At 33.0% G+C, this 21,020-nt stretch overlaps 2 protein-coding genes and 1 pseudogene across 2 annotated transcripts; 1 reads left to right on the top strand and 2 right to left on the bottom strand.

Moving 5' to 3' along the window:
- Positions 1 to 2,690: 2,690 nt before the first annotated feature.
- LOC123924705 (L-type lectin-domain containing receptor kinase IX.1-like) lies at positions 2,691 to 4,733 on the top strand. Its single transcript, XM_045977661.1, has one exon. It carries the CDS (start codon positions 2,691 to 2,693, stop codon positions 4,731 to 4,733), a length of 2,043 nt encoding a protein of 680 aa, XP_045833617.1.
- A 1,866-nt stretch (positions 4,734 to 6,599) lies between these two features.
- Positions 6,600 to 8,562, bottom strand: LOC123923595 (annotated as a pseudogene).
- A 907-nt stretch (positions 8,563 to 9,469) lies between these two features.
- Positions 9,470 to 10,255, bottom strand: LOC123922928 (lectin 7-like). The gene has a single exon (XM_045975585.1). The coding sequence runs from the start codon at positions 10,253 to 10,255 to the stop codon at positions 9,470 to 9,472; it is 786 nt and encodes a 261-aa protein (XP_045831541.1).
- Between the last annotated feature and the right edge of the window lie 10,765 nt (positions 10,256 to 21,020).

Below are 21,020 nucleotides of genomic sequence, written 5' to 3' on the forward strand. Positions count from 1 at the left end.
CTCCTCTTGAGGTCTGAGGTTCGATTCTCTCTGGCGCCAATTTGGGTAAGCTAATTTAGCTTCTTAAAAAAAAAAAAAAAAGTGATATATCTTCCTACATTGGAATCTTTTGACGTTATTAAATTCAATGAGATAAAAGGAACAGGTCAAAGTATATATGCTTTGGCAAATTAAGAAATAAGTAATTGAGACAACAAGAAGATACAAATTGTGTTAAGATCATAATGGGGATATACCAAACAAGTAACGCCGGTGCCGGCCATTTCTTCTAAATATTCATATTCAACATGATAATATAATATATGTTTTCTTAAGAAAAGTAAAGAAAAAAGAGATGTTTTTAAAGTTGAATAAAGTTCGATAACTGTTTGCACCACAGTTCAGTATTGCTGCCATCATCCTCACTAAGACATATTATCCTTACAGAAAATTTATGGATCCGTCACTGAACGTATAAGTAACACTTCCATAGATTCACCGACTCTTATGATATACTCTTAATAGAAGATAAGTGACCCTTGTCATGAGATATTCATTACGTTTCACTCACATGGAGACCCACTGAAATGGTTATTCCACTATTCCCCTACATACACGAGTACACGTTTACCTCAAAGTGCATATATTTTGCCCATTTTATGTACTCTCATTTTGAGTGGCTAATGACTTGAGCGTAGTAGTGTTAACATTTCTGTAAGTATCATTCATCATCTTCATCCTCATCATCATCATCACCACCATCGACATTACCATTACCGATCCTTCAGGAAAACCATTTAATTCCGCCTGTTCAGAGTAGTCACACTCATGTCTATAATGTAATTTAATTTGTAATCTCCATTCTCCACTATTTAACGCCTTTATACTTTGATTATTTTTTTTCATTAAAAAAGAGTAATAATTTATAACCATAATTCTTTTTTTTTTGCTAAATTGTACTTTTAACTTCATAACTTTTTCAAACTTGCGATTTCGATCCCATAACTTTTAAAATAGCACTTTTGACCCCATAACTTTAACAAACTTGCAATTTTGACCCCATAACTTTAGCCGCTTTTGCAAAAGGATAGCCTCACTCTAATTTTGTCCAAGTCAATGCACATGTGGCAAATGACTCACATGACACGTCAACATGTCTTACCATGTGGACAATGACTCACATGTCATGTCCGCATGGCTTACCCCGTATGTTGACGTGGCATGCGAGTCCTTATCCACTTGGCAAAAGATGCTGATGTAGCATGTGATTCACTTGTCACATGTGCATTGACTTGGTAAAGGAGCTAAAATCGTAAGTTTTCGAAAGTTAGGAGGCCAAAAGTTTTATTTTAAAAGTTAATGAATCAAAATTACAAGTTTGTGACATTTAAACCCAAACTATTTAGATTTAGATATATGGGCAACTATTCGAGTGGGTTGGAACCACAAATTCAATCCAAAACCATGGCCGAGATTTACTAAATAAAAAAGAAGAAAATACAAAACACCAGGGAATATGAAATAAAACTCATGCGCAATTGGGAAAATCAAAAGTTAGGATACAAACTTCTATTATAAAAGATTCCACATAAATAAAATGGGATCAAATTCTACCAAACAAAGTCTTGGATGGAAACACCAAAATTCACTAATGTACACGCCCGCGCAAATGTAAACAATCAAGTTGACAACAGTATCCGTGCCCACATTTGCAAACCAGCAAAATAGAAAAAAGATTAATGAAGTCCACATTTGTTTTAATCATTCTTTGAAGCAAACAAGTAAGCATGATATTATTCTGATCAATAACAATAGAGGGAATGCCGTAGCTAACCAGATCATTATCTGCACAGTATTTGCTTTATGATACCTCTTTAGGGTGAATTGTGGACACCCTGGAAACTAACTCACCTCCTTATAAAGACAATGTTTAGTGTTGAGATCGATATGTTCATCTAAGTAAGAAATTTAGATGAGATAATCTCGTCCAAGAAAGACAATTTTTAGCAGAAATTTTTAATTAAGTAAGGTGGACCGTAAGAAATTTTTAGCAGAAAGACAATTGTAACTTCCGAAATTGTGCAATTTTGGATCCTATAATCCAAAATGTCCTTAGAGCAATAAAGGGGGCTAAAATAGCAATTTTCATACTCTGATAAATATAAACTATCTAACCCCAAAAAAAAAAAAAAAAAAAAAAAAAACTATCCAGCCAGGTTCACTGTCTCAACAACTATCATGTGATGGCGGTCTTCATACTATGTCATTATAGAATACTAGCGGACCAGGCAAGCGTGTTTTATGTTACGGTGAGTTTGTTAATAAAATATTTTTGTTGCTACTTAAAAAAATAAAATAAAGGATATTGTTGGTATTATGAAAAGTCCACACCAAAACTCATGTATCCTCTTTGTATATAGTATAGAATAGATATATGTCCAAATATATAATAACTATTTTAAAAGTTTTTCTAAACACCTTTGTAAATACTTATGTTATTATAGAGTAAGTCCAAATACCAATTAGCTGTTTTTCTAAACAGCTACAAATTACTATGGACAGTTCTTAACAATATCCTACTATTAGTTAAATTAATTTAATTAACAAAGCTTTGAATTCTACGTTGCATGTAGTTGAGCTAAGCATTGGCATTGGCAACACCACCATCATTCTCATCTTCAATCCCTTTTCAACCTTTGCATCCATCATCCATGGCTATCATCACATATTCTTCACACTATAATCAAACCAAAAAAACCTTTTCCATGTTAATCATAATTTTTACTTTGTTCTATGCACTCTTTAATCCTGCATACTCAATTTCCTTCAACTTCTCTAACTTTCCCTCAAACTTATATCTAATAAAATTCCAAGGTGATGCATTTTCATCAAACAATGTTCTTCAGCTAACAAAAAACCAACTCGACGGCCCAATCACAAGCAGCGTCGGTCGTGCTTCATTTGACCAACCGGTGAAGCTTTACGACAAAAAAACAAAAGAGCTAACTGATTTCACAACACATTTCACCTTTGTTATGAAAGCCGTTAATTCATCGCTGTTCGGTGATGGTTTATCGTTCTTCATCGCTCCATTTCAATCTGATATCCCAAAAAACTCATCGGGTGGTTACCTTGGTTTATTCAACGAAGACTCTGCATTCAACACTAGCAAAAACCAAATAGTAGCTGTTGAGTTTGATAGTTTTTCGAATGATTGGGATCCAAAACTTGATCATGTTGGAATCAATGTTAATTCGATTCAATCAGTTCAAAATGTATCTTGGAAGAGTAACATGAAAAACGGTTTAATTGCGAATGCTTGGATTTCATATAACTCAACATCAAAAAACCTAACCGTTTTTCTTACTTATGCTAAGAATCCAACTTTTCAGGGAAACTCTAGTCTTTCATATGTTATTGATTTGAGTGAAGTTTTGCCTGAATATGTTAGGATTGGTTTTTCAGCTTCTACTGGTAAATGGATTGAAATACACAACATTTTATCTTGGTCATTCAATTCAAATTTGAAAAATGGTAATGGTAACAACATCAAGGTTGGTTTAGGAGTTGGTTTAAGTGTTGGTTTTGGTTCTATAACTTGTTTTGTAGGTTTGTTTTGGTTCACTTTTTGGAGAAAAAGAAAAGTACTAAATAGTGGTAAAGTGGACAATGATAGAGATTTTCATGTTTCAATAGATGAAGATGAATTTGAGAGAGGAACTGGTCCAAAAAGGTTCACTTACAAAGTACTAAGCAATGCAACAAATGGTTTTGAGGAAAAAGGGAAACTTGGAGAAGGTGGATTTGGAGGTGTTTATAAGGGCATAATTGGAAAAACCAACAAAAAAATGGAAGTGGCTGTGAAAAGGGTTTCAAAAGGGTCAAGACAAGGAAAAAAAGAATACATATCAGAAGTAAGAATAATAAGCAAATTAAGACATAGAAATTTGGTTCAATTATTAGGTTGGTGTCATGAAAAAAATGAGTTATTACTTGTTTATGAATATATGCTTAATGGAAGTCTTGATTTTCATTTATTTGGAAAAGGGGTTATGCTAACTTGGAATTTAAGGTACAAAATAGCATTAGGCTTAGCATCATCACTTCTTTATTTACATGAAGAGTGGGAACAATGTGTGGTTCATAGAGATATTAAATCAAGTAATGTTATGTTAGATGCAAATTTTAATTCCAAGTTAGGTGATTTTGGTCTTGCAAGATTAGTGGATCATGAACTTGGTTCACAAACAACTGTTTTGGCAGGTACTATGGGATATTTAGCACCTGAATGTGTTACTACTGGAAAATCAAGTAAAGAATCTGATGTTTATAGTTTTGGTGTTGTTGCACTTGAAATAGTAAGTGGTAGAAGATCTATTGAACCAAAAGAAGAGGCTAAGAAAGTTAGGCTTGTGGAATGGATTTGGGAGTTATATGGTAAAGGTGAATTATTTGAAGGTGTTGATAGAGGGTTAAATTTGGAATATGATGAAAAGCAAATGGAGTATTTGATGATTATTGGATTATGGTGTTGTCATCCTGATTTTACTATGAGGCCTTCTATTAGGCAAGTGATTAATGTTTTGAATTTTGAAGCTAATTTGCCTAATCTTCCTTCAAAATTTCCTGTGCCTATGTACTTTGCACCTCCTATGGAGATGTGTAGATTTTCCTCTACTTTTGATGGTCTCACAACTAAAGGATCATCTACTCATTCATCATTGTCAGCTGGGTCTAGAAAATCTCTATTGTAGCAATGAAGTTATGTTTTTTTGTGTGTTGTATTTGGTTTGTGATGTAGCAAATCAAGTTTTAATTCATTCATTTTATGTTAATTACTTAATTTTTTTTGATAATTAGATTTTCCGTATGATATAAAAGGTTGTAAGAGCAATGATCTTGGAATAGAATTTCTCATGTAATGCTAAAGCAATATCTTGTGTGTGCTTGAATCATCTTGGTTCACTTTGGATCTTCTTAATTAATTTTCTTCAACTCTTTTTGACATGTTGAGATCATGTATATTTTTGTTATTTGTATGCATGTCTTATTCGGTTCTCACTCTCAGTACTAGTGTCAATCTTGTTTAAGCTTGTTTTTTCTTACCAAAGCAAAGTTAACTCATATCATTAATCAAATATGAGGAGGATTAAATCAAAGAAACGATGAGTTGTCCAAGAAATGACTACCCTTGCAAGGGTTAACTACTACTTGAGAATCACTTTCGAAGACATCTCGATCAAGTCCCAAATTCGATGCCATTGTGATTGCATCCGTAGCCTGGCCTTCCATAACAAACATATTAGAAATCTCCATCGACTTTGTGCCATCGACTTGGTGCAGCTACGTGAAGATGAATATGGAGGATGGTTTAGTCGAAGAGTTATGTATGGTTCCCATTTCCCAAACTAAAATTTGCCTATTAACACAACCATTTTGTGTTAGATAGGAGATCAAATCAAACAAACCCATATCTAACACAAAATTGAATATTACAATAATTGAATATTTGCTTTATGTTTTCTGCACACACCTAATTCATCTAAAGAAAAGGATTGAAAATTTCAACACATGAAAACTTGCAAACTTTAGCAACTATGCAAAGAAGACAAACAAAGCTTTGAAATTACTACAAAAAGAAGGGGCAATTGCAAAGCTACCTAGCATATGTAGTCAAAATGAGGCATCATCTTCTAAGACCAAAGTTCAAATTTCATATTCAACAAAATTTAATTTAACAAGTTTAGTACTACATATAGCAGCAAACCATGTTTTTCATCAGAGAACAAAGCATATACAACACATTTGCTTCTAGTTTCATCAAAAGAGCAAGCGGCAGATATATTGACCAAATCTCTCCATCCTAGTTCATTCAATACACTGCAGAACAGGCTTACTTGACACCAGTTGGGGGGCGTTAATTGTGGAATTAAGAAGAATTAGATAGTTTCTTGCACTGCAAGTTAGTGAACTCACTAATTGATAGTTACTAACTGTTAGATGAAGTTAGTTTAAAGTTTCGATCAACGACTTCTAGTTATAATTGGGTCATAGTTAGTATAAATAAATCATCTAACACAATGTACAATTTAGATTTGTGAATGCGATAATTTTGATTCTATAGCTTCTTATTCTTGAAAGATTTTCTTGCTCGATCTCTCCTTCCATGGAGTTCACACTTATCATTTTACATATTCAACTCTAGACCTTTAATATTAATAGAATTGTATAAAAATCATAAGAACTGAAAAACTATCTATATTGTGAATGGCACAAATGGTCGGACATTCCGTTGACACATGTTGTGACTTGAGTTTAAGTCTAAAATTTCACAATGCTTGGTCTTACATGACAGTATACCTCCCCAATCTAAATTTTATTTTATAAGAAAATAAAATCAAAACTTAAAAAATTTATTTATTGACTTCGACGAGGCATAATATATACTCACCTTTCATGGTATCACATAACAACTTGTGTTAAAAATATTTATACATCACATTAGTATTGCATACATATTACATATTAAACCTTAATTATACAAGCAACACACTAGCTTTTTCATAAATCGATGCAAGAAAAGCAGTAATACCATCTTGATTCCATTGATAAAGAATCAATTAGCGACCATCTTGAAGACTTGTGGTTATAGAAGCTTCTACAGAGCTTATTGCTGGTGTAGGAGCAATAGCAATAGCATGATAAGTAGCAACAGGCCTCTTTGGTGAAAGATTTGGCATGAAAACCTCAAAACTTAGCACTTGTATAGCTTGTCTAATTGATGGTCTAAGACTTACATCAGGATGAGCACACCAAAGTCCCACAATCATCAAACACTCTACTTGTTTCTCATCATAATCCTTTTTCAAATTCTCATCCATGGCCACAAGTATCTCTCCTCTTCCATAATGATCCCAAACCCACTCAATCATTCCTTTTTCTCCTCCATCTTTTTCCTTCATAACTTCAGTAGCTTTCTTTCCAGTAGTTATCTCTAAGACAACTATCCCAAAACTATACACATCTGACTCTTTACTGGCCCTTCCTGTACTCACATATTCTGGAGCTAGATAGCCGAATGTTCCGGCTAGCCCAATTGTTTGCGGTCCGAGTTCGTGATCCATTAATTTAGCCAACCCAAAATCACCAAGCTTGACATTGAAACTAGAATCTAACATAACATTGCTTGATTTAATATCCCTATGTACCACACACCTCTCCCATTCTTCATGTAGATAAAGCACACTAGAGGCCAACCCAAGAGTTATTCTGTGCCTTACACTCCAAGCAAGAGGTGTCCTTTTACCAAATAAATGATAATCAAGACTACCATTTGGCATAAACTCATAAACAAGTAGAAACTCACCTTTGTCATGACACCAACCTATGAGCTTCACAAGATTCCTATGTCTTAATTGACTAATGACTTTAACTTCAGTTACATACTCTTTCTTACCTTGTCTTGATCCTCTTGATATTTTCTTTACAGCAACTTGTAAATCTAAATCAACAAAGTAGCCTTTAAAAACAGCTCCAAAATCCACCTTGACCCAATTTTCTATCCTTAGAGAAGTTATTGGTAGCCAAATCAAGTTCTTTGTAGGTAAACCTCCTTGGTCCTGCTCCTCTTTCAAGATCATCATTCATTGAAGTTAAATGCATAGCCTCTTCCTTTTGCTTATTACTTCTCTTTCTTTTCCTCCAAACTAATGCATATGCTGCTAAAGCTACCACTCCCACTATTACAAACACACCAGAGGTTGTAAGTATCACAACTAGTTTTGTCTCTTTTATATTACTGTTACTACTTTTTTCCAAAGTAGAGTTGAATTCCCATGACAAAAGATAATTTATTTCTCCAATTGCACCTGTTGCAGTAGAAAATCCTACAGTAACCCATTCAGGCAAAACCTTCATTAAATCAATTTGATGCGAAAGACTAGTTTTTTCTTGAGGATCAATGGTGGCTTGGTATTTCCAATTTACAGTTAAATTCTTAGTTGTAGAATTATAGCTAATCCATACCTCAGCAGGGTCTCCACTATGTTTACTTGCATCCCAAGTTATCGATGCCGATGATATGATTGAATTATTGTTGATTCCCACATGCTCAGTTGCTTCACCCCATTCACCATTTGGATAAGAATCAAACTCCACATGAACCATTTGGTTACCAGGTGAATCCATTGTTGTGGTGTTAAATAGGCCCAAAAAGCCACCATCAGAATTGGGTGGTATTTCAAATCCAAAAGGAGCCAAGAAAAAGGCAAGGCCATGGCCATAATTAGTATCATTTTGAGTGTCGATGATAAAAGTGTAATGAGTTGTGAAATCAGTGATTTGACTTGTTTTTGAGTCCCAAATTAACACCTTTTCTGAATAAAAGACTCTTCCAGTTTGACATGTATATAAGTCATTCATGTTGAAGTTAACTAGTCTATCAAGTGGTGCTGCAGAACCTTGGTAGACTAAGTTAACATCATTAGGATTAAAACGGGAAAATTTGAAGTGAATTGAATTAACAGGGAAAGTGGTCATGAAAATTAAGGAGAAGAAGAAGCTGGTATAGAAAATGGGAGCCATGCTTAGCTTTGAGTTGTGAATATCTTGTGATAATCTTTGACATATATATAAATGAAATTTTGGAAAGTGGTTGCATCAAATGCCACCTACAAAAACGAATATAAAATGTTCATAAAATGTGACTGATTCAATTAGATTGAACTGAAGAACGCAATAAATTACATGAATATTATTATTTGTAGTGATATCCCAATTTTGTTTTTACTTACAAAAAATATATTCGTTTACCTTGACCAAAAACAAATTCATTTATCAAGTGGGTAGAATACTTGTTTTTACTTAAAAAAATATTGATTTGGATTGTATTGTTTTTGGTTCAAAGTTTTGTTTGTAATTGTTTATGTGTGGGTGTGTTATACACCTCCTTGTGACTTTGTTACTTTATGATTAGGGGGTTTGGATTTGGATTTGACGAAGTAACAATGTCACGCAATTATTGATTTAAGCCGTCTAATTTGAGAACAACTGTTGACATCATATTCAGTTGACACCATGATTAGGTACACCTTGTACTTAACAAAAGTGCTATTAAATTTAATATGAATATTAAAAATTGATGCATTTTTTTTTGGAAAAAAAAAAAAATCACTGCATAAGGCACTAGGTTTGGTTTAATGGTGAGAAATTTGAATATTATGCTAGAGGTTCTGAATTCGATCCTCAACTCCGTATACATAAAAATTGAATTTTTTTTTATATAGAGCATAATTCAAGACTAAATTGAAAATATAGTAATGTAATTTTTAATTCAACTAGTAATATTCAATACCTTGCATTGCACGATAAAATAAACACCACCATATTTAGTTCATTAGTACATGAAGAAAAAAAAACCAAATAACAAGTATAAAACTAAAGTTTATTCTGAAAAACACACATAACACTTGTTCGTTCCCTTATAGCAACATTAATAGAAGCTTGACTTAAAACCCCAAGAAAGAACCTTGTGCAATTCAACTAATTGTCCGGTGGAACCAGAGAATCCAACTCTAACCCATTCAGGTAACACATTCCTTAAATCAATCAAAAACGATGTACTACTTGAAGTTCCACCATATGTTTCAGGGTATGTTACAACCACACTTAAATTCTTTGTCAAAGGCTCATAGTTCACAATAGCAAATGCAGTGAAACCATTGGCAACACTTCCGGTTTTCCACGGCGCTGTTGTTAATGACGCAATAGAGTTTACATCAATGCCGATATGAGAAAACTCAGGATCCCAAGGATTCCCTCCGAAGGAATCGAATTCAACCGCAACAATTTGATTTTGGTAGGAATTCAAAGCAGTTTCGGCGTTGACTAGTCCAAGGAACCCACCACTCGAATTTTTAGGGATGTGGGAATTGAACGGTGCAATGAAAAAAGTGATTCCGTCTCCAAAGAGTCCTGGGCCATTTGGTGCAACTACGAAATAGAAGACGGAAGTGAAGGCCGCAAGTTTACCGTTATCTGCGTTCCAAAGACGCACGGGGCCAGCGTAAGAGGCTCTACCAGCGCTGGTTGGGACGGCACCTGTGAGATAGATGGACCCGTTTGAAATGAACGAATCGCCTTCGAGTTGAATGTTGGTTGTGTATGGTCCAAAATCAGAAAATGTGAATGAAGCTGAGTTTACATTTTGTGCTAAAAAAAAGAAGGAAATGATGGTGATATAAAGGATTTGAGTCCTTGATGAGTTATTGATAGCCATAGTAAATTTGGTACTTAGAATTAATACCAATGTTTTGAGATATATAACCAAGATGAAAATGTATCTATATATAGGGAAAGAAAGGCCTAACAAAATATGAATTTGATAAATGGAAGATACAAAGGCAGGCCATAGCCAGCTAATGAAAGTTAATTAGAAGAAGCCAAATGATTTACATTGAACACCTTAGATTAGATGGTGTATTGGATTTATTTTTTTTACTTTTTTTGGTACACTATTGGATTTTTATTGGTAACATAGTGTATTGGATTATTAATGAAGGAGTGATATTTTTTTGACACACACAATGAAGGGGTGATTAAAACAATGTAAATCTGGCTCTTTGAAAGAAAAACAATCATACTCTCCTAAATTATGCCACTTTATAAAATAAAATAATAAAAAAAAACTCCAATTATTAATCTTTTTATAATATAAAAAAAATATCAATATTTTTGTCACCCTTAAAGTGAATTATTAATATTTTTATAATATAAAAAAATATCAGTCTTTTTTTTTTCAGATCATACAATTTACTATTTATTACTATTTTTTCTTTTAATTCAATTAATTTGTTTCTTATATAATTAATTAATGATAATTTTGTAAATCACATAACTAATAATTTCTAATTTCCACACATGTTGATTTTTTATTTTTGTAAACCCAAAAAAATCAACATATTTTTTTTTTGTTTACAATGAGCTGAGAATCGAACTCAGGACCTATAACATACTACTCAAACCATTCACCACTAGACAAAACCTAAGTCTACAAAATTTACAAAATTTATTTCAATAAAATTAAGTTAAATTATTTTTGTATAATATAAGTTGTCTTCATGAGTAATACAAATAAGTTAAAAGAATCTTTCAAAAAATTTCATAAGTTGTTTTATAAGTTATCTCAAACAATCTCATAAAACTTATGTTAATAAATAAGTTCAAATAAGTCGGTTAAAAAGTTAGGGACAATAGTCAAGCTTGGAAATCAAATATTTGTAAAACCGAATTAGTTTAAGGAAAATATTAACTAATGTCCTGGAGCACTAGTTAGTGTCACCTTAGTTTAATGCTTAAACAATACAATTGGCATTTGTCTTGGTTGTGTCGCCATTCTTACTTAGGTACAGCTATTAGCTTATTACCAGGGAAACTGTCAATTTGAAAATAAATATATTTCTTGAATTTCATATGTTTAGTTGTTTTAATACTTTTGTTTTCAATTAAAGTTGGTCTTAGTGATACCAGTTGATAGGTTCCACCTTTTCTTGGATTTTGTTTTTTAGGACTTTGCAGAAAATGGCGAAGAGTCTAACACTTTATGTTCGGGATATATGTAAGGTTTGAAAAATTAGTATATATATTAAGAAGTCTCGCATCCAGTGGCGACTCCAGGAATAATATTAAGTCTGGGCACAATTTTAACCACAAATGTACGAATGTTTATTGGTTTAAAGTTTTCCGATCGGAATTCAACCGGATCGGACCGTTTCTAACTAATAAAATATATATTATTTATATACTGAAATTATAATAAAAATAATTAATTTTAAGGAATTAATCTAAATATTTGATAGTCATAAACAAATAAAGAAAATAAAAACAAAAAAGGAAAGAAAATAAATGAGTGAGGTGGGAGTTGAACACAAGTCCCCCATGTGAGAAATAAATCACAGTGCCACTGGGCCAGGTTACGCATTCTGTTTAAAATCATGCTTCCTTAATATATATAGGCTTTTATTAAAATAACCTTAAAAACTGCTGTTCATCATCTTCAACCTCTAGACCAAAATAAAAAAAACGATATTTTTCATTCTTGCACCAAACTGGACAAGTAAATATACCATTTTGCTCAGAATTTCATGAGGATTATGAATATGCACTTAAATTTTATTAATTCTTACTCAAACATTCGAATTTTCAGATTAAAGTAAGAACCCTAAAAAAAAAATTATATAATTGGGAGCCCAGGCACGTGCTGGGCATGCCTGGCGGCATAATCGCCCCTGCTCGCATCGGATATGAGTTAGTATAAATAAAGATGTATAAGTAAGATACCTTTCTAAGATTTGTCGGGTCACCCACCATTTATATCCACACACGGTCTGAGTTGAGTTAAATCAAATTCCCAATACTAAGAATCAATAATAAAGATTTAAACCTTTGATTCGTCATTGTAAATATGCAACTTAATTATTTGTCATCCAAAAAGAGTTAGTGGTGCAACTTGTTGTCCGTTTGTCTTTCATTCAAGTGTATCTATCTATCTATCCATCTATATATATATATATATATATATATATATATATATATATATATATATATATATATATATATATATAATATTGTTAAAATAAAATTACTCCTTGAAAACTCATAACCCATATAAAAGTCCTTTGCCATCGAAATGTGGTAAATGATTAAAGAGGAATTAAGCTATTAAATACAAAAAGATAAAAATCAAGACACCAAAATTACAGTAGGAAGTCAAGTCGCCATACATTCCAAGTTATATCTCCCATAAAAAAAATAATAATAATAAAAAAAAAATAAAAGAACGAGGCACTACATCGTGAAAGGAAAGGGAAAAGTGACCGAAACTGGAAATAGAGAAGGGTACCATTGATGTAGTACTAGTATTGTGTCACGGTGGATCGCTGATGTCCCTCGACAATTAGCCTTCTTCATCAATTGAATCTTACCGATGTACTGGACTGAGCCCCCCTCTTGTCATATTTTTTTTCTTTCATATACTTGTTCTTGATATATATATGTAATCATAAATTGATATATGAGAGATGCGTTAAAAGATTAGTAACACCGTTTGGTGCAAAATATGCACCTACAACATAGTAATTGTAACAATTTAATTTAAAATATTTTGATAATATATATTATACACTATTAAAGTTCAAATTCAATTAAATTAGTTCTGATTGTTTATTTTTTGCTATGAAGATTGTGAAAAATAAGTTGAGAAACAAGATAGAAAATTAATTTCAAAATAATTAATACAGATTCAATTGTTGATGAATTTTATGATATAGAGCAATGTCTGATGACGGATCGTCACACTCTCTAATCCATGCCTATTTTAGCAACATTAAATGTATTTTAGTAGGTTTTAAGCAATAAATGTAAGAGAAATCTATTCATAAGCATGATTACTTGTTTTGCAAGAAAACAGGAAAATTGCAGGAAATTGCTGATTTTCACTACGCTGGGGGCGTAGCCCATCACGCGCAGCGTGATGGAGATCACAGGGAGCCAAGTTTTTCACCTTGATCACGCGCGGCGTGAAGCTTTGATCAGAATTGGATTGCTCTCTGACTTGATCACGTGCGGCGTAGCACTGACCACGCGCGGCGTGAAGAAAGGAAGGACAACTGCGCCGGGGGCGTGGAGCTACCACGCGCGGCGTGAAGATTGCAGAGTTGAAGATCAGAGACCTCAGAGTCGATCACGCGCCGCGTGATACCGTTACACGCGCCGCGTAGTTGAAGAAATGGCAACCACGCGCGGCGTGGTAGATCTGGCGCGCGGCGTGGTTGCGATTATTATATAAGGATTCTGCATTTTCTGTTAAAGGGGTTGGAAAATCTGCTACATTCATCTACTTTTCTGGTTTTGAAGCTTTCAGAGTTGGATCCAGACCTTCATAGGATAGCCTCAAACTCCTCAATAGCATGGATTCTCAAGCCATGAAGTTGAAGCTAGGACGCGATCGAAGCAACATGAGGAGCTAAACTCCTTGTGGAGGTAGGATCTAGGATAGCTTAGGATGTAGATGAATCTCATGTAATCTGCTTAATTGTAAGGATTTACTCTGTCAACAGTGTTTACTTAATGCAATTCGTCTCTTAATGCTTTATGATCCTTCATTAGTGTTGTAATGATTTTGAGTTAAGTCACGTATGAGAATATTGATTTAATGTCTGAACTGAATTGCATTGAGCACTCGAGTGTTTCCGGTCGAGAGATTGAAACATAGAGTGTAGCGAACGATCGACGCGCTTTCATATCATTCGTTGTAGTTAGCTTCCGCCCGAGAGATCGGGGGAGTATCGACAACGAATAGAGTGGATTTTGACAAGAGATTGCGATTCACTAATTTGTTGATCCAGTTGTGAACACTTGAGTAAATTCGTATGATACGGTAGATTGCATGTGATTTAGCTATAGACTAGGTGATTCCGATGATTCTACCTCGCTTTTCCATTTATCACAAAGCACGTTTTCTAACAATTCATCACTCAACATACCCCCAATTTATGTGTATTTCTTGCATAATGTTTATGAACACTATTAGACTAGTTTAATCACACAATCCCTGTGGATCGATATTTTTATTACTACGTGGTATTTCGTTCACTTGCGAAAATTATCCATCAAGTTTTTGGCGCCGTTGCCGGGGATTGTGATTGATTCGACAAGGCAATAGTGTTTATATTTTCTGTGTTTTCTTTGATTTTTCTGTTTTTACATTTTTCTGTCGAGAGCGTTCTACTTGTTTGTTTTCTTGTGCATGCGGAGAACAGGTCCAATTGAGCTGGAATTCGATTCTGAGATTGAGAAAACAGCACGAGCAAATCGTAAAGCGGAAGGAATACATGTTTGAATCATACGATCAAGAGGCACTCTTAACTAGTTGCAAGTTCAATAATGTCTTTCTACAAATCATTACCAAACAACTAGAAGCTCAATGTATGGTGCAAGCAACCTCTCAAAATAATCCTCATTTCAACACCTACAATCTTGGAGTGAAGAATCACATGAATTGTTCTTATGGAGCTAATCCAAATCAAGCATTTCCTCAAGATCAACATTTTGAAGGTCACCTTGAATCTTTTGAATACACTCTTATCTTAGCCATGAAGATGACTCAAGGCAATTTTGAGGTGATGAAGGCAAACCAAGAAGTGTCAAGCGAACGTCATGAAGCCTCCATCAAAAATCTCGAAAACCAAATGGGTCAACTAGCAAGGCAAGTATCTTCTCTACAAACTCAAAGTGGTTTTTGTGGAAACACCACGGATCCTCGTAATGAAAGTTGTAATTCCATTAATTTGAGGAGTAGAGAAGTTTCATCACAAAAAGTAGTGGAGAATCCTAAGAAGGATGAGAGTAAAAATAGTGTAGTTGAAAAGATGATGGATGGTGTAGTTGAAAATATAAGAGAAAATAAGAAAGAAGGAAAAAATAAGGAAGAAAAAGCTTATGAGGGTGAAGTTGAAAAGAGAGTGGAGAATGAGTCTAGTGCCAAGATGTTGGAGTAAGCCCTAAAAGCCAATCTATTTTGATAGAATCGTCTTTTGTATGATGACTTTGATTTATATATTTAATATATATAATAAGGCATTTCTTTATTATGTTTATTTGAAACTAATAAAGTCCCTAGAATAGCTAGTCTAATTAATGGAACATTAAGTGTGACTTAATAGTGAGACTCCATTAAACATAAGGACACTATTCTTAAAGTATCCATAGTCAAGTTTTACTGTGATGTGGGATAACGATAAAACATAGAGACTATTATGTGAGTAGACTGATGACCTCATCTCACGAGTCATGGATATGAGATATCAAGTCTTCACATAGATATAAATATTAGGAGTAATATTTATATTGGATTGACCCGCCATGAGAATACTACATAGTATGTTATGAAAAGTGTCATAAGTTATTCTCATAGTGATAATGGTGTATACTACCCTTCGACCTGAAATCACTATGTACCCTAGATGTAGGAGTGTATTACCTTGTTGCCATTCAAACGTTATCCGTAACAGGATGACTATAAAGTTGGTTGATGGGTACTCCACAAATCATGCTGAGGGACATGAGTGACCTAGATGGAATTTGCCCCTCCTACATAACAGGAGCAATATCTGTAGGCCTCTTGATGGAATATGACTGATAAAATGCGTGGCCACGCCGAACTAAGTCAATATGAGATATTGAGCTTATTCGTTGTTCAGTATATCCTGGGATCAAGAAATAAAATATTGAACCATACAAGGGTGACACGATCTATGCCTTGTGTTCAATATAGATATAAGGGCAAAGGGGTAATTATACACACGATCGTTATCACAGAGAAGTTTCGTCAGATCACATGACATTCTCGTCACTTGGGTAGCAGTGATGTGTTGCTAGATACCGCTCACTGTTTATAATATTAAATATGTGATTTAATATTATTGCCAACGTTACGAGAACCTATAGGGTCACACACAAATGACAGATAGATGAGAGAAATAAATAAGACTTATTTATAAAATAATAAGTAGGACTTATTAGTAATTAAATAATTAAGTATGACTTATTATTTAATTTATGAAAATAGAGAAATGCGGTCCACCGTAAGGTACGGTGCAGTGCTTGGTTTGATGACCACACAAGTGGTTCTATAAATAGAACCCTTGTGATGAAGTTTTGTAAGCTTAACCTAATTCACAAAGTGAAACCTAGCCGCCGCTCTCTAAACCCTGTTCTCTCTGAATCTCTGGTGGAATTGGCTAGCACCGGTCATCGGAGAAGTTCTGTTCGTGTGGACTGAGTAGATGCATCGCTACTTTGCTTTGCTCGTGATCAGAAACAGTTTCTACTTCAAAGGTTCTGCACTTCAAGAGGTAAACACATAAACTTGTGGTTTTGTGTTCGTTGATTTGTGATTAATGGTTTAATCAAGATCCGTTCATCGGGATTGTTCCGCTAAGAGGATTAATTTTTTGAAAAACCTCTCTTAAATCCCTTCAGTGGTATCAGAGCTTAGGTTCCGATTAAATCATTAATTCGATTCAATATAAGAGCATGTTGTGAATCGGTTGCTCTGTCGTTAAATTATATATGTGATATATGTATGAACGATCGTGTCTTTGAACTTTTAGTCTGAAATCGTTTTGGCTTTAAAAGGAAAACACGCGTTATTGTTTTATTTATTTATTGAATATGATTCAGTCATATGCATATGTGTTTGATTAAATTTGTTTAAATCACGTGTTTCCAGAATTTCAATTGTTGAGTTTAAAATATGACACCGATTACGGTTTCTAGACCAATCTATATATGATATTTAAAGGTCGGTTTGAATAGCATACGTGATTATGTGATAATTGCCTTTGATTCAAATAAAACTTGGTTTTAGAAATCATGTATACATGTTATTGGTATGGCTTGTCATGATTATTCAAGAGTTAATTCAAAAGGTGTTTTGAATTGGTTATGAACCGATGCTCGTATTTTAATCCGTCACAGGTTCAAAATTAAAAGTTATTTTGGTGATCATATGGTTAAAATCTGAGTTTGACTCAAATATTTCATTCATGAAATCGGTTAAATGTGATTTTATTTTTCACATGTGTTTATAAATTGCCATGTTAATTTGTTTCAAAATCTTGATTTCATTCATGATATAAGAGTTATGCGTGGATGACTAGTTAAAAAAAAAACATGTTGAAACAAATATTTTGCTTTCTATTTATTGCTAAATAAGGTGTTTTGATTATTTGATAATCATATAAATAAATTTCCTCATATAGGCATACGATTTTATTTGGCAATCAATGTTATTAAATAAATGGTTTGATTAGTATCTTCTGGATTTAATTCAGAATAATACGTTCACTTTTATATGACTTTAACGATAAGAATAATAATAGAATTATTATTAATTTTTATTTCAGTGACGTATGCCGTGTTAATTAATTAAATTTCAGTTAATTATTTATAAGAGGTATATAGTTATGGCCATAGTGTGTTTAATTTTATTTTGTTTGGTTTAAATACGACCTGCGTGTCGTGGTTATTATTTTTTTTTAAATACGGCCTGCGTGTCGTGACAATTTATTTACTTTATTTATTTATTTTAAATAATTGTAATTGCTCGTGATGACGGGAGACAAAGCCAAACAAAGGATGCCGATGGAGAAACTTGAGAAGTTTGCTCGAGGGTCAAAGAATTGTAATAAATTAGTTTATTTAATTCTTTCGTTTTAGGAGGCCATAACTATACTACCTTAGTTTATTTTATGTATGTGATGCATGAGATGAATGTTTTAATTATATATGTTTTGAATATTTTATATAATTGTTAAACAAATATTTACATGAGTGTCATGTAAATTGAAACACGTTTTGTATGAGATACAAAATACGGTGAGATTAAATTTAATTAAAATCCCTTAAAAGAAATATTAAGTTGAAAGCTTTCCAACATTTAGCACCCTTCAAGATCAATATCGATCAATGTAGGTTTTGCCAACGTAAAGTGCATTGTCTATATTGATAAGTTGCGGTGAGGTAACCAGTTTACCCGATTGCTATTCATTGGGTCTAACTTAACTAAAAGAAATATAATATGATTATATGATTTTAGAAGCAAGTGTTGGGTTACTCCATATGATGGATTAGAATAAGTGTTATTCACCCAACGGAAAGGATATGAGAGTTGTATGAGATACAATTGGAAAGGAGTTTCCTACCTAAAATAACTATGTTTTGTGTAATCAGTCCAACGCTGACTTAGAACATAGTAAAATATGGATCTCATTCCCACTAGAAAATCTTCCAACGGGATTTTCCGAATCAAATGTCGAGGGTCATTTGGTTTGAGTAAAATAGTGGGAGCATATTTAATTAAAGGCCTAGTTAAATATGTTTTAATCATGATACAAATATTCTTATTTTCTAGTTAGATATATTTGGCATATATTTTATATTTTACTGTAAAATGTCCTTAGAAAGGACAGAAGGTTCAGAAAGGAGTTTCTGAATTGGTACATGTATTGAGAATTGTTCTCTCAAATACGAGAAAAACTACTAATGATTTTGAAAGAGTTAAAGTTGAAGAAAGAAGTAAGACTTCTTCATAGACCTTGTTATAGAAAGTTAAATTATCCACCTTTTATCTTAGGTATATGATACCAGTTGTTAATTTCATATTTGTTGAAATATGAAGTTGTTTTAAAGAAGTGAAAATTTGACCATAGATAAAGTCAACCTACGTTTAGAATGAAATAGTTTCATTGATCGTAGAAGTTGAGTTTGACATGGAACCAAATAATTGTTATTATGTTTCATTTAATAATAGAAACATTGGATATAAACCTTGTATTGACAAGAAAAAGGACTACTTGTTTGAATAATAAACAAGTGTTGTTTCATTATCCAAATAATGTTTTCTATTCTATTGTTCTAATTGAGTAATGGAATTGAGTTCCATCAACTTGATAACCTTATCTATAACAATGATGAATAAGGATCAAATAAGATTTGAACCTTGTAAATTAGTGGCAATTAATATTGTTTAGTACTAATAGGTGAGACACACATTTCCATACTCCATGGATAGGAATTTTTGGACTCATTTGATTTATATCATTTGAAGGATGTGAGTTCCACTTTTGAAAATAGTTCGGTATGTCAATTACCAACTAAGGCAAAGTGACATTTGATCTATTTGAAATATATACATATGAGATGTATATGAATCACTAAACTAATTATTTGCTAGATATAATTTTATTTCTTTTACTTCATTTACGTTACTAATTAGCTTAGTAGATGTGAATATGTGTGGTTGACACAAAGTATGATTCTTTGAATTTGTTCAAAGAATTTATGAAGTAAATGAATAATTTTGAAAAAGTATTAAGACCATACAAACAAGTCGTAATGGTAAATACTTAGATAAGGAGTATAGTAATAACTATTTATATTACATCATGTTTGACATGATTACAAATAAGATAGTTCGTTTATCTCCGACGACTCTTTCGAGAAAAAAATTATTTTAATTAGAGTTATTCTTTACCCACAAAAGTTCCAATAAAAGAAATCGTAAAGACACCATATTTGATATGGAGGTGAAAGTACCTAGTTTGACTTTATGGTAGTTTGGGATTGTAAGGTTTATAACATAAACATAATTCCAACTTGGATTAATGTGTATTTGTGGAGGGATCCTAAAGAAACTTAGAAATACTAATTCTACAACACTCTCTAGGACAAAAGTTGTTTTGTTACTAGAATTAAAATATTCCTTTAGAAGGAATGTGTCTCTAGAAGAAATAGTGGGAGTGATGTAGAACTTGAGTAAATTCGAGTACCACAAAACACATAATTTTGAGAATGGAACATGAATCGGTTCAACAAGAGTTGTTGGATCAACAGTTCGAGTAGCACAAGACCTATATAAGTCGGATATGTCATATCACACAGTTGAGAGTCACGTTTTTACCATGACTCGACAAGGTGATATATGATGCTCATGGAAGATGAGAATGTGACTTATAAAGAGTCCATGTACACAAAACATATATGGATATTGTTTTGTCATCCAATTGAGTAAGACTCATAGGATAAATATGAGTCTTGTTGTAAAGACTCACATGGGTGGTATTGTGAATACATTTAAGGTGTGATTGAATGTGAAAGGTTTCATACAAATCATGATGCAATTATGATGAAACCTTTATTTCAATCATAGTGCTTAAACTCATTTGATTCCACTTGCAATTATTGTATGTTTCACTACGAGTTCTGGCATATGGATAACGAGGTTGAATTCCTTAATTGGAATGACCTTACATATGTATTTGACATATGGATAGGGTTTTGTTAATCTAAAGGATGCTAGAAAAGTATATAAATTACAAAATTCATTTATGAATTTGTTCAAATTTCTCAAAGTTGAATTATCAGTTTTATTGATCGAGTTTTATGAAAACTAAGATTAATAAAGGAACTCTTGTGCACACAAG

This window comes from Trifolium pratense, linkage group LG4 (assembly GCF_020283565.1).
Source record: "Trifolium pratense cultivar HEN17-A07 linkage group LG4, ARS_RC_1.1, whole genome shotgun sequence".
NCBI lineage: Eukaryota > Viridiplantae > Streptophyta > Magnoliopsida > Fabales > Fabaceae > Trifolium > Trifolium pratense.

What these genes read in the sequence shown, in the direction of transcription:
- LOC123924705 (XM_045977661.1), top strand. Translation starts at nt 2,691, where the DNA reads ATGGCTATCATCACATATTCTTCACACTATAATCAAACCAAAAAAACC.
- LOC123922928 (XM_045975585.1), bottom strand. Translation starts at nt 10,255, where the DNA reads ATGGCTATCAATAACTCATCAAGGACTCAAATCCTTTATATCACCATC.